Source organism: Lepidochelys olivacea, assembly GCF_965140295.1.
Source record: "Lepidochelys olivacea isolate rLepOli2 genome assembly, chromosome: 4".
In the NCBI taxonomy this organism is placed as follows: Eukaryota; Metazoa; Chordata; order Testudines; family Cheloniidae; genus Lepidochelys; species Lepidochelys olivacea.
Genome location: NC_140414.1, coordinates 95,864,835 through 95,878,801, shown reverse-complemented (window position 1 = coordinate 95,878,801; position 13,967 = coordinate 95,864,835). Strand labels below are relative to the sequence as shown.

General features: G+C 44.3%; 1 protein-coding gene across 1 annotated transcript in view; it reads right to left on the bottom strand.

Moving 5' to 3' along the window:
- PDCL2 (phosducin like 2) overlaps nt 1-13,004 on the bottom strand; it is a gene marked incomplete at both ends in the record, with an annotated part of 42,399 nt that extends 29,395 nt beyond the window's left edge. Inside the window, 4 exons of the mRNA XM_084625757.1 lie at nt 827-917; nt 2,472-2,592; nt 6,264-6,438; nt 12,853-13,004. Coding sequence (XP_084481883.1) covers nt 827-917; nt 2,472-2,592; nt 6,264-6,438; nt 12,853-13,004 — 539 coding nt within the window. The remainder of the gene's footprint in view (nt 1-826; nt 918-2,471; nt 2,593-6,263; nt 6,439-12,852) is intronic.
- Nucleotides 13,005-13,967: the final 963 nt, after the last annotated feature.

Genomic DNA, 13,967 nt, shown 5'->3' with positions numbered 1-13,967 from the left:
TGTCTTACGTCAGCAGCTGACTTTCTTTTAAAAAGTATTAAACAAAATATGTTTAATATATTCTTACCATGATGTGTGAGGATTTAGGTGCACAACTCTGTGATTTCATGAGAACATTCTTTTAAAATTCTTTCTTTCTCTCATAAAATAGCAGTAGAAAGTTGGAATCAACACCAGTCTAGTATTTCTAAATTGCTACTATTTTAGCAGTCTAACAATACAGGAGTATACTATAATGGGCATGGTTCAAATCCAGTTCTGTTTTTTAGTTCAAGTGGATAACTTTATCACACTGGTACATTTATTTTGTATACATCTGTTGCAAGGCATGCCTCCTACTGAACTAATGTCATGTTGCAGGTAATCCCTGCCTCAATTTCTCTTCTCTCAGGCCCCTTTAAGAATTCGACACAGTTCAGATGAATGTAAGACAAAATTCCCCTGCTTGGTTCTACTTTGTCAAACCCAAAATAAATGTGAATTGTGTCTCTTACTTTGGGCTCAGGGGTTACACAGTCCTCCCCCTTCTGGCTGGTGGTCTCTGGGAGATTTTTTCTCATGGTCTTGAGAGAGCTTCTCTCTCTGTAAGCACCTCCCTGTAACGGAGCTGAGTACTCGTTATACAATACTATCCAGAAGGCAAAGTAATATTTTTCTAACTAATAGTATTAATTTTTAGCTGAATATTTAATTTTCAAATATATAACTATGTAGGTAGATTTTCTTCCTTTCAGTTTGTGGATGGGATTTTTCTTTATCCCATATGTGTGAAACATCCTAAATAACAATATGTATTGTGAATATGGCAAGAAACATCTTACTGTACCTATACATTTCAAGAGCTTTCATATCATCCTCATCAAAGTCATCTTCAGCTTCATTTAGTTCTTTAAGAGTCATTCTTTCATATGGTTTCACTAAAAAGAACAAGCCAAATAGTCAGCTTTTGTCCACTAAAAACTATGCATATTTCAATATTGTTATGTGCAGAATCTTTACATTCAGGCAGGAGAGCAATATCAGTGTGAAAAACATCTTATGTCTCACCTATGAATTTGGCCAACACTGCAGCAACCTTGTGCAAGAAAGAGAAAAATAACTGAAGTTTGAGTAACTATAAGTTACTTTATATGCTTTGTCATTTTCATATTATGTTGCTCTCAGACAGCATGACACATGTCTGTATTGGGTTAAATTTTCATAGGAGCCTCAGATTTCCCATTTTGTTCCAGCCATTTTGCATCTTTCAGATAACGCAAAGTCTTTGGATTTTGGCCAGAAGCGGCCAACAGAGAATTCCCCCTACAACAGGGGAAACTCCCAGTGTCTTAAAGCAACTTGAGCTAGCTCCTACACTAGCTGCATCCCCACCACCAATATAAAGGGCATGCTGGGAGTCGGAGGAGGCAGAGTGGGAACGAGGCAGGGGCATGACATAATTCTGCTTCTCTCCACGAATCCTCCACTGAGATAAGATTCCCTAGACTGCTCTAACTCATGCTAGGATGGCTGGCACAGAATCAGGGAACTGTAAATAGCTTCCTGACAACCTCCCAAAACCTACATCAAACAGAGCTGAGGAAGAGGGCAGAATTGAGCCTGCAGTCTCTACACTGGCACTAGCAGTTGTGCACATGGATGTTTTGAGGCACTGTAAATCTTTGCTTTGGGTTCACATATTGACTAGATAAGCATAACTACCTAGGCCCCAATCCTGCAAACACTAAAATGTGTTTAACTCTGCACAATGAGTAGTCTTATTGAACCTCCTGGCACAGAGTTAAACACACGTGTAAGCATATGCACGATAGATGTGGGCATGCAAACTAGGCCCCTGAGGTAATAGGGAATGAAAATATTTGATGTGCCAAGCAGTGGACACAAATTCAGAGGTCTCTTGAAAATTTTGCCCTTATTATTTTGGGTCACATACACTGTGTAAAAATTTGTTTTGCAGTGCTAGATACACAAAACACATGGGGAGTTTGCAGTACTGGAAATCAGTGACAAGAAGATAATTTTCTGAGACATATTTTCCTCCTGAAGACTGATTTTCTGATTCGATCCCCTTTGTTCTTACCAGCCTGTGTGGGTGGATAACTGATCAGTAGTTTGTCTGAACGTCAATATTGCTTATGTTAACCACCCTGTGGTTTTTCTTTCCAAAGGTGAATTATTGATTTGTTATTTTACATACCATGTACTGTAATATTTGTTATTAGCACATCTATATATTTTATTGTGCTATTATTCTGTTATTTTACAAGCATATTGCACTGAATAAAATAACCATCTCAAATACAAATAAATGAAAATTAAAAATAAAAAACACTACCAAATAAAATAACCAAAGTATTCTATTTTTCAGAGTGGAATTATGTTAGAATTTTTGTGTCATGATAAATGTTTCTGAAGAATCCTCAGATCTTCATTTTGCTATATTAAGAGCATACATTTTAAACTTTACTTGCCCTCTGCTTCTTTCTGTAAACGTAAAACCATTTCTTCAGTTTCATCTTTTGGCTCATCTTTTGGAGGTAGAATTCCAAAATCTCTTAATATGTCATTCCATTCCGTATCTTCATTTGGATCCTATTTTGAAATTATGGAACAAAACAAAAATCAACAGATTAATCTACTCCCATATTTTTGTTTAAACAAGAACGTTCCCTTTTGCACTTTGACATATAATAAAGGGCATGACATTACAATAAAATAGGTCAAAATTATAACCAAGTCTGGGCAAAGAAAAGACAGCAGTACATTCATGGACTATTCTGTTCAGGAGAGAACTTGATATCACAACTTCTGTATTGATTGCTAAGGAGGAAATATTTAATTTATGAATATGAAATGTAAAATCAAGCATAAAAAATTGAAAACAAAAATAAACTTTCTCTTAAATCAGTATTAACATTAAGAAGCCACCATAAATACTATGACAAATGGTTCCTTTTTATAATATAGAACACATGAACGTGGAATTCTAAAATATATGGCAACATCAACGGGACGCTCAACAGAAAGAAGCTGCTTGCAATTTGACAAAATTATGTTTTTATGTCATTGACATTATTTATGCTATCAGAAGCATCTGTTTATTATAACGATTTATTTTGGAATGATGGAACATCAGAGTAGGACAACTGATGTATATCTTCAGATATGGACAACAAGAAAATATTCACTTATTGTCATAACAGATTTCTAAATTAGGTAGTTAATCAAAACATGTACAGTTGACTCTGATATACTACCTTATTTGTAAATGCCACAAAGTTTTATGGTGGAAATAAATAGCACTGTTTTAACATATAAGACAAAAGATTATACAAAAAAAGTGCTTTATAAACACCTGAACCAACATGCAATCCCTGGGAAGGAATATGATACCTATGAACAAGAACACTACACAAGAGCTTTCACATAATGAATGCTATTTACTTTTTTTGCTTGTTGGGTAAATGCTCATAAAACATTCCACAAACGTGTCACAGTCTAAAATACCACCACCCAAATGCTAAAATATATGGAGGACTTGTGACACCTTAGAGACTAACAAATTTATTTGAGCATAAGCTTTCGTGAGCTACAGCTCACTTCATCGGATGCATTCACTGGAAAATACAGTGGGGAGATTTATATACACAGAGAACATGAAACAATGGGTGTTACCATACATACTATAAAGAGAGTGATCAGGTAAGGTGAGCTATTACCAGCAGGAGAGAGGGGGGGCATGTTCTCTATGTATATAAATCTCCCCATTGTATTTTCCACTGAATGCATCCGATGAAGTGAGCAGTAGCTCACTAAAGCTTATGCTCAAATAAATTTGTTAGTCTTTAAGGTGCTACAAGTCCTCCTTTTCTTTTTGCAGATACAGACTAACACAGCTGCTAGTCTGAAACCTGCTAAAAATACATATATCTCAAAGTTTGCTAAGGGTGAAATCATTCCTTTAGCGCTTAGGGGAATATATACCTAAGTGTAAGCAGTGTCAGGATGAGCTCCACCCTGACATCTGGTGGTGAGGTGTGGCAAGTTGTGGAAAAGAACTTCAGGGGCCGATCTCATTTGCATAGGCACACCCACCACGCCTAGAATGAGACCATAGCTGCCCAAATGGTCACTTTGGCTGCTGTGGGATCCCCAGTGTCTCTGTTATTGGGGCAGGAAGAATAAATTGTTATTACCCTGATTATGGGAACTGTGCTTGGAACTGTACGTGGCCTTTTGTTACGATGGAGGGATTCACCATCATCTAAGTAGCACTCGCTAGGCAAGGGTCATGGGTTCCAAAACTGTGTGAAGGGAGAGAGGCTGGGGACAAGTATTAATACTTGGTGGCATGGGCCCCTTGGTGAGGGCCTTACATGCTGATTGCACTTCCTCCTCTCTCCACTGTGAAATATCAGAGCTAATTTTGATTTCATTAGAAGTCTAGTTATAGGCTGCTGAGCTCACTTTGGGCTGACAGTGCACCAGCACTGGGGCTCCCCTACTATAAGCTGAATTCACCTAAGAGCTGAAATCACTGAGTGTTGTGTTAAGTAGTGGGGGAGCCTGAAGATATATTGTGGAGCAGTTTGCGGGACGGCTGGTGAAGCAGTTCGACATGGAGCAGTGTGTGGATGGCAGGAGCTGCTTGTGGGCCGTGGAGCTGAGTGAAGGAGTTCGTGGGGCGGCTGGCGGAGCGGAGCGCAGCTGAGCGAAGGAGTTCGTGGGGCGGCTGGCGGAGCGGAGCGCAGCTGAGCGAAGGAGTTCGTGGGGCGGCTGGTGGAGCGGAGTGCAGCTGCGCGAAGGAGTTTTGTGGGGCGGCTGGCGGAGCGGAGCGCCGCTATGGAGCTATGGGGCGGTCAGCTTCAGATCACGTAAGGTGCCTCTTACCCCTGTCCCATTTCCACCCAGGTTGGGAGGTAAAGCTCCGCCGATAAACTTTCGAACTCTGGGGCTGCCCTGACCAGGGACAGAGACTTTTGGGGCATTGGACTTTTGGGGTTGCTGGACTCAAGAACCAAAGGGAAAAGGGCATGCCCCAATTTGCCTGGGGTGGGGTTGTTTTTGCTCATGGGTTGTGTTATGAATCCGGTTGGTGGTGTTTCCCCAACATAATGCCACATTGTTTCTCTCTGTTATTAAAAGACTTTTGCTACACTCAAACTATGTGCTTGCGAGAGGGGAAGTATTGCCTCTTGGAGGCGCCCAGCGGGGGTGGTATATATTTGTCCCAGGTCACTGGGTGGGGGCTCGAGCCGGTTTGCATTGTGTTATTGGAATGGAACCCCTAGATATTGAACCCGGCCCTTGTTGCTGCCAACTCTGACGGGCAGAAGGGTTACATTTTTGGGGGCCAAAGTGACCATTTGGGCAGCTATGGTCTCATTCTAGGCGTGGTGGGTGTGCCTATGCAAATGAGATCGGCCCCTGAAGTTCTTTTCCACAACTTGCCACACCTCACCACCAGATGTCAGGGTGGAGCTCATCCTGACACTGCTTACATAAGAAAGCCCCAAAAGACAGAAAATGCAACAGTACCACCAGGCAAGAAGAAGAAAGTGGAGAGGCTGTACAGGGAGACTTCACAGAACCTTGAGTACCATTTCATGTCATCTCTACATGAACACAGAAGAGGAGTGTTGAAGATATAGGAGTGGCAGGTGTGTAGTAGTGGTCCATGCAATTCTCATAGAATCTTGATTGATAAATTGGAGAGAGTCCATAGAAGAGCCATGAGAATGATTGCAGGATAAGAAAACATGCCTTATAGTGAGCAATTCAAAGTGCTCAATCTGTTTAGTTTAATGCACAGTAGGTTGTGATAACTTGATTTCAGTCTGTAAGTATCTACATGGGGAACAAACATTTAATAATGGGCTCTTCAGTCTAGCAGAGAAAGGTATAATATGATCCAATGGGTAGAAGTTGAAGCTAAACAAATCCAGACCGGAAATAAGGTGTACATTTTAATGGTGAAAGTACATAATCATTGGAACAATGACAATTTTTAAATTAAGATTTGATGTTTTTCTAAAAGATATGCAATAAGAATTATTTTGGGGAAGTTCTATGGCCTGCTGTTATAGAGGAGGTCAAACTAGATGATCACAATGGTCCCTTATGGCCTTGGAATCTATGAAATGTGACATCTCAGGGGGCTGCAGTCACTACTATAATCTAGCTTTTGCAAGTACCCAGTGCCCAGCCGCTAAGATGAGGGAAAGAATCCATCCCTAAAAAACCCCTGCACTGGTTCCCATTACAAAGTCCTTGTATTCAGATTTCGAACTAAAAACTACAATTTCACTCAAATGATTAGCTGTACCACTTGAAAGATCAATTTTTGTATTTTTCTTCCCTTCTTCGAATTTAGTCATTTTGTCACGAAGTCTTCCAGCTAGGCTAGCAACTTCTATTAGCTTTTCATATGCTGCTGAACTGTAAGTGTGAATTTAAGAATAAATGACATTTAATCTTTCTGTTGTGCATAAAAATTAGTCCGATTCATGATTTCTCAAGTGGGGACTAAAAGCTCACAACTAAAATGGAAGTAAATGGGAAATTAAATGACAATTTTGACTGTTGTTGCTATATATTCTAAACAAATTTAAGTCCACTTTCTACCTTTAAATACTGACCAACAATGAAGCAATGAAAATATCTTTAGTGTTTCATTTCTATTCTATAATCACATTTTCTCCACAAAATTTTTTGTATTGTAGGAAAATTACACTAATATTTCAGAACAGAACAAAATGTTTTGGCTTATTTAAGTTATAACCTACATAGACATAATAAAAAGCTGCTCAGATTTCAGCAACTGATAAGGAGCCAAATAATGCAGCTTTACCTGTAGAGGGCAGGAAAACAACAAGCCTAGAAGAATGAGCCAAAATTTGTAAGTGGGCAACGGCTAAGCTTGAGTGGCATCATCCCCTTCTCTCCTTCCAACTCCACAGAGGCACATATGTAAACTTGGAAAAATTAGATTTTTATCAGTAAACATAGATTTTACTGCACACACACAAATCAATACAAAAATGTTTCCATCAATAACAGAAATGTACAGATAAACAAAGTAAAAAAAGTGCTGCTTGAGAACTTATTAGAGTTTGCCTTAAGGATATTTACTTTGTATATTCTGACATGATGTTGATAATTGGTATTTTAATGGTTATCAAGCTTTAACTTTTTGAATCTCAATGTCTACAGTCAATAAATATTTATTGTCTGACCACGACCCATAATGTCCCACAACTGTGAAAATTTAAATTGCTAAAAATAGAAAAGAGTGCTTAAAATTAAAAATGTATATTATCCTTCAAAATTATATTTAAAAAAACCCTACAAAATCAAAATGTCACATTTACACATGTATAATCTATTCACATCCGGATGGTCACAGATGGGTTCAGTGTGGGGCCTGAGGAGAATTGTTCTCTGTACCTTCACTCCCCACCAAACCCATGGAGATTTCTTCATATAGGATAATGCTGACCCTATCAATATGATCTTAGACTCAGAGATTTTAAGGACAGAAGGGACCATCATGATCATCTAGTCTGACCTGCACATCGCAGGCCCGAGAATCCCATCCACCCACTCCTGCAATAGGCCCATATAAATTGTGACTGAGTTACTGAAGTCCTCAAATCTTGATTTAAAGTAGTGGTGGGCAATCTGCACGTGGCCCATCAGAGTAATCCTCTGGCAGGCCACCAGACAGTTTCTTTATATTTGCAAGGCTGCCCACAGCTCTTAGTGTCACGGTTTGCTGTTCCCGGCCAATGGGAGCTGTGGAAAGCGGCGTGGGCTGCAGGGACGTGCTGGCCGCTACTTCCTGCAGCTCCCATTGGCCGGGAACAGCAAACCGTGGCCACGGGGAGCTGCGGGCGACCGTGCAAATGTAAACAAACTGTCTGAAGAGGAGGAAGTGTTAGTTGGAGGAGTGGCCTCCTGGTCTAAAGCCTCCTCTGTTTCCTCAAAAGTCCCTCAGGGGGTTCACAGAGTCCTGTCTCTGACTCCAATGGGGAGCTTTTCTGTCTTTCCCTGGAGATACTGGGACGCTTGAAATAATGTTGCCTATATACTGCCCACAAGTCCCAATATGGCCACTGTGGTGGGAATGGCATTGGTGGTGGCATCCATGGATGCCCATACTATCTCTGAGTGCCAGCTCTGGAACAGTGCCCTGGCTGTTCCTTTAGATCTGGTCTGATGATTCCCTGGATGAGTGAAGAGCGGTGTGAAGAATAGAATCATAGAATCATAGAATATCAGGGTTGGAAGGGACCTCAGGAGGTCATCTAGTCCAACCCCCTGCTCAAAGCAGGACCAATCCCCAATTAAATCATCCCAGCCAGGGCTTTGTCAAGCCTGACCTTAAAAACTTCTAAGGAAGGAGATTCTACCACCTCCCTAGGTAACGCATTCAAGTGTTTCACCACCCTCCTAGTGAAAAAGTTTTTCCTAATATCCAACCTAAACCTCCCCCCTGCAACTTGAGACCATTACTCCTTGTCCTGTCCTCTTCTACCACTGAGAATAGTCTAGAACCATCCTCTCTGGAACCACCTCTCAGGTAGTTGAAAGCAGCTATCAAATCCCCCCTCATTCTTCTCTTCTGCAGACTAAACAATCCCAGTTCCCTCAGCCTCTCCTCATAAGTCATGTGTTCCAGACCCCTAATCGTTTTTGTTGCCCTTCGCCGGACTCTCTCCAATTTATCCACATCCTTCTTGTAGTGTGGTGCCCAAAAACTGGACATAGTACTCCAGATGAGTCCTCACCAACGTCGAATAAACATCTCCTTCCTCATCGTCACCCTCCTCCCTAGAAAAAGGAGGGGCAAATCTGTTTGTTGGTGTGTGTAACAGTGCTGAATGTACCGACGCTATATTGGTACTGAGAAGAGGTGATACTGGTGCCGGAGCAACTACTAGATCCTTACGTCAAAGAAACTGCTACATTCCAAGAGATCTCAGTACTGAAGATGGCGTTGGCAGTAACTGTTGTGGAACCGTAAGTTGTTGCGGTACTGGGAAGATCAGTGCCATGGATGTCTGTACCAAAGGAGGTAAAATAGACGGGCACCGCTGTCTCTGCGCTATGTGCCAGAGAGCCAGAAGATGGTGCCATAAGCTGAGGTGGTGCCAAAGGTGCTCGGTACTGAGTGTTTAGCTGCTGCAGTCAGTGCTGTAGTAGAAGGGCAGTCTTGTCTCTGCTGTCCTTCTGAGAGCCTGCCCACTTAGGGTCTTTGGCTTTAGGGGTTATCTGCTGTACCAGAAGATCTTGCTGACCTGTAGGTACTTAGCTGCAGTGCGGTCAATACTGAGGATGTGGAGAAAGTTGAAGAACGCTTCTTTTCCGAGGCTCCCTTTGTAGGAGAAGTGGAAGCTCTCTTCTTTGCCCTTTTTCTGGGAGACAGGTCCCTCCCAGGCAGAGTCAGTGGAGGAGGTCTGTCAGAAACTGAAATAGGCAACTGATGACCAGGAGAAGTTTGTGGTCCCGGATCAGAGGCTAGGCAGAGAGATTTCTCCATAAGAATTCATTTAAGTTTAAGGTCCCTCACTTTCCTGGCATGGGCCTTAAGATTGTGGCAATGGGAACACTTCTGATGTACGTGCATTACCCCCCAAGCAGTTGACACACTGGGAATGTCTGTCTGAGACTGAAATTGCCTCTCAGCAGGAGAGGCAACATTTAAAGCCAGGAGACCTGGGCATTCTCAGGTAAAATTGTCCCCAAGAGGGGTGAATGAAATGTAAAACTAAAAATAAGATATATGTATTTTTAATGGGGAGAAAAAAGGAAAAAAGGGAACAAATGCTAACTAATTATTCTATCTACCGTACTATAGCACTAATCCTATATCTAAAGGTAAGTTATGCAGAGGCACTGCCGAAGCTCCAACTCAGGTTAAAGAAGGAACTGAGGGGGCGTTGGCCGCACAATGCTAGTTAACCGCCACTACAGGTATGTCGACCCAAAGGGCGTGGGCTCGGATACACTCAATGAAGCCACATCAGGTGCATAAGTATAACTGGTTTTATTGCCAAAGTATAATAAGCTTCCCAGCCTTCACGTGTTACTAAATACGTGCTTTCCAGCAACCAAGCAAGCAGGCAAGCAACAATGCTTATGCCCCTTCTGCTACGGACAGTCCCAGACCCTCCAGCCTTGTCCTTGAGGGCTTATAGCAGGCGCTGCTTCAGCGTGGGGAATTCCTGGGCACTCACAAGGCCAGGGTCTGCAGGTGAGACTGTTCATCTAAAGCAATTCGCATAGCCGTTTTTAATCATCATCTCCTTCTAAGGGGGCGGCGGGGGGGGGGGTGTACATCCACAAGCAGGCTCTGGCAGGAAACACTACTGTTTTTCTATTCCCACACATAAATCTCCTTATCTTTTTTCTTGTTTATTCAGTCGAGTGGCTGCAAACCAGCCCAGCCAGTCAAAGCCAGTTCACTACCAGCTCCCCCCGAACTACGCTGTAACAACAGCCCAAGATAACTTGCGGTCAGCACCAACAAGGTGCAAGATGGGGCGAGCGCATGTGTGGCCCAACCAAGTACTGCTGTTGAAATTCTCTGACTAGAGGCGCAGGGGCGCACAATCACTTGAAGTGGAGTACTCACCGGGACATCACTCAAAGAAGAAACTTTATTTCTCTATAGCATTTGAAAAGGAGATTTGAAAAAGCTGTCCTGAAGTACTACAAATGGAAAGCCAAAGGTCAGTGCACTACAATATGACATCTCCTCATGCTCATGGAAAACATTGTTTTTAATACCTCAAGTAATGTCCAGATATACATGCAGATTTCTCTACATGCTGCACCTATAGAAGCTGCTAGAAGTGGAAAGCAAAATCTATAATGAAGACAACCACTATGTGGTACAGAGGAGGCAAACTTTGACTAATCCTTATTTTGGCATATTTCCACTGAGTTCACTGGGAATTTTGCTTGAGAAAAGACTGCAGGATCAAGCCTCACATTTGTTTTGTCACTCACTCGTTGACCAACAGTACATAGAGCTTCTGATGGGTCCTGTCATTTTTTTCCCCCTTAGACCCTGTATATACACAAACTTGCACTCTTTTAACATGATTGGTTGAAAAACCACACTGTTACAGACCTAGCTGAGTCCCCCTCATGGACTGTCAATTGGTCTGTCGTACCCCACATACTTCCAAGCCAGACGCATCTGGGCACCATTCAGTCACCATTTCTAACTCTGGGCCTTTGAGGCACTCTCCCAGGTGAAGACCTCCTGTCTAGCCCCTCTTCTTGGGATACAGGACTCAACCGTGCAAATGCCTTAGGCCCTGAGACCAGTGCTCTGACTCCTGGCCATTCATGAATGCTCCCCCGAAGTCCACCTCCATATGAGCTCTGGATTATATTTTAAAGCCTTGAGGGACACTGTGATGATTCGGATAATCTGTCCATACAATTTATAAATTCTGGGTGAGATTATGAACTCTTGGTATGTATCTTTACCAAGCTGTGGGGATGGTGGGGCAGGGGTAACTGTCATCTCTGTTTTGCCTCCATGCTGGACTGACATTCCAAAGGTGACTGGCAAAGGGTTAATAAAGATGGTGGTTGACTTAAGGGCCCAACCATTGACATACAATTGCTTTAGACAAATGGCTGATCCCTGCCAGAGGAACTGGCTTAGCAGGGGAAAGGTCTCTTAGCACTGAAGTCATCTGTTGGGACTGACCAGGAAGTCACCTGACAGAAAGTCTGAAAGGCTATAAAAGGCTAGGAGCTTATCTCCTCACATTCTTTGGCCATTTTCACCTGCTCAAACTGAAAGGAGCCACAGGTAGGACCCTTATTAGGCAGGGGGAACCCTGCCTTTCTGACACAGATGGATCCCCAAAAACTCCCAAGGGAAGAGAAATGTAGTGAGGGGCATTGTGTTTAGGAAATTTGTTGTTTCCTAGGTGAGCTGTACTCTCTCTTGTGCTTTATTTCTTAAGCAAAAAGCAATGATGTTAGCATTCTGTGCAAAGTGTCTGGGTGTGTTGTGTGTCAAACTTTGTCGCATGTCTCTTGAAGGAATTACACTGTAAACTAGAAAGCTCACACCTTTGGGTGGACTTCTTAGAAATGGTGAGTCTGAGGAGCCAGCACTGGATCCAGGGACTGGGTTGAGAAGCCACATGGGGTAAGCTCTCAGGATGGGCGCTAGATACATGGATCTGCACCCCGAGAAACTCCAAGACAGGGATATTGGCCAGGGCTCTATGCCCAAGGGGGCTCCGCAAAGCTAAGTTGCTCAGGCTTCGACTTCACCCCCGGTGGCAGGGTTGGGGCTTGAGCTTTCTGTTCTGGGCCCCAGTGAGTCTAATGCCGGCCCTGCTTGGTGGACCCCCTGAAACCTGCTCACAGCCTCCCAGGGAGCCCCAGACCCCTGGTTGAGAATTGCTGCTTTATTAGATAGGAAAGTTAACTAACTATAAATGTACATCCTAGTTCTTGTTTTATTATTTTGTTTTGTATTGCGACCATTTGTTTCCATCAGACTCATGTTTCCAATGGGACTTCTGTTCTTTCTTAAGTAAACCCTCTTTGATTTTATTGTAAGTGCTCATAAGTGCAGTGTGTTATACAAGAATGATGATTTAACATAAAACTCATAAACTAAGGGTTCAATGCTCCTTTGGGAGCAGAGAATCTGGGATTTCTGAGAGAAGCCAGTACCAGGCGCTGGAAACCACAGGGGAAGGCTTCAAACAGACAAAGGGACCTCTTGTTAACCTGCAAGGCAAAGACATGGCTGGCAGAGCCTGCAGGAGAGTGACTGAGTGGCTTTACGGCTGGTGGTGCCAGGGAGCTAACCTCCAGTCACCATAGGCAAGAAACCCTACAACTAGAGGCAGTGGGTAACAAGCTGACTCATAGTCCTGGGTATCCTGAAAACCATCACACCGACTCCTCCATCCAGTCAAGTCTTCAACACCTTCTTGCAGCTTCCCTGCTACCCCCGCCATGTCCACATCTTTGTGGCACTCCCTCCCCAGTGCATACTCCCTCCCCAGCTTCCCCCACCTCTGGCTGCAGCGTCCACACCTTCGCACGTCTGCTCATACACATCCATCCACACCGCTGTACAGCTTCACACCTTGCTGAGCAGCCCCCCAGCATGACCCTTTTCATCCAGCTTCCCCAACAGCATCTTCACAGGACTGCTCGGTGTCTGACACCGCCTTGCCTGAAATTACACATCTTCCCCCCAGCCCTGCCTGTAGGTGCACAAGGCCTGCACTCCCCACAGCTCCCTCAGCTTCATGAAGTTCCCACTCTCACTTCTGCATACAGGTGACGCCCACCCCCACCCCTTAGCTCACCCCTCTCCTCCCCCACTCACTCTTCCCCTTTCCACCCCACTCCCTCACCCCCCCTCCCCCAGCTCAGCTCTCGCACCCCAACACTTCCCCCTCCAGCTGGGCTCATCCCCACCCCCAGTTCTCCTGCAGTGCCGGCGGCTTGCCCTCTCCGAGTCAGGCTCTGCTTTCACCTGCATGGCCCACACGGGGGTGGGATGGGGGGGGCATTCGCTCTCCCCACCGATGCAGCTGGGTGTACTCGCGGGTGCGGGGAGGGGGGTGTCAGGGCTGGGCCCTGCGGGCGGACGGAGGGGCGGGGGTCGCGTGGCACTGTCCTTGCCGCAGAGCAGATCCCGCCTTGGCTGACGCTGTAGCACGTTGGGGTGAAGCAGGCGCGAGGCCAAACGGTTGTTTGGCCGCTTAGAACTGCCTCCGCTTCGACCCAGAGGAGTGGGCGGGGCCATGAGAACGGTTATTTGCGTATTCAAATCAGTGTCCCCGACGGCTGGTAGAACCTGGCCGGGCTACAACGCGAACGGGCGCCCGCTCCGAGGTTTAACGGCCGCTGCGCGAGCTCGTGACGCTCTTCTCTCGGTCGGGTTCTGGAGGGGGCCGCTAGGCTGCCTC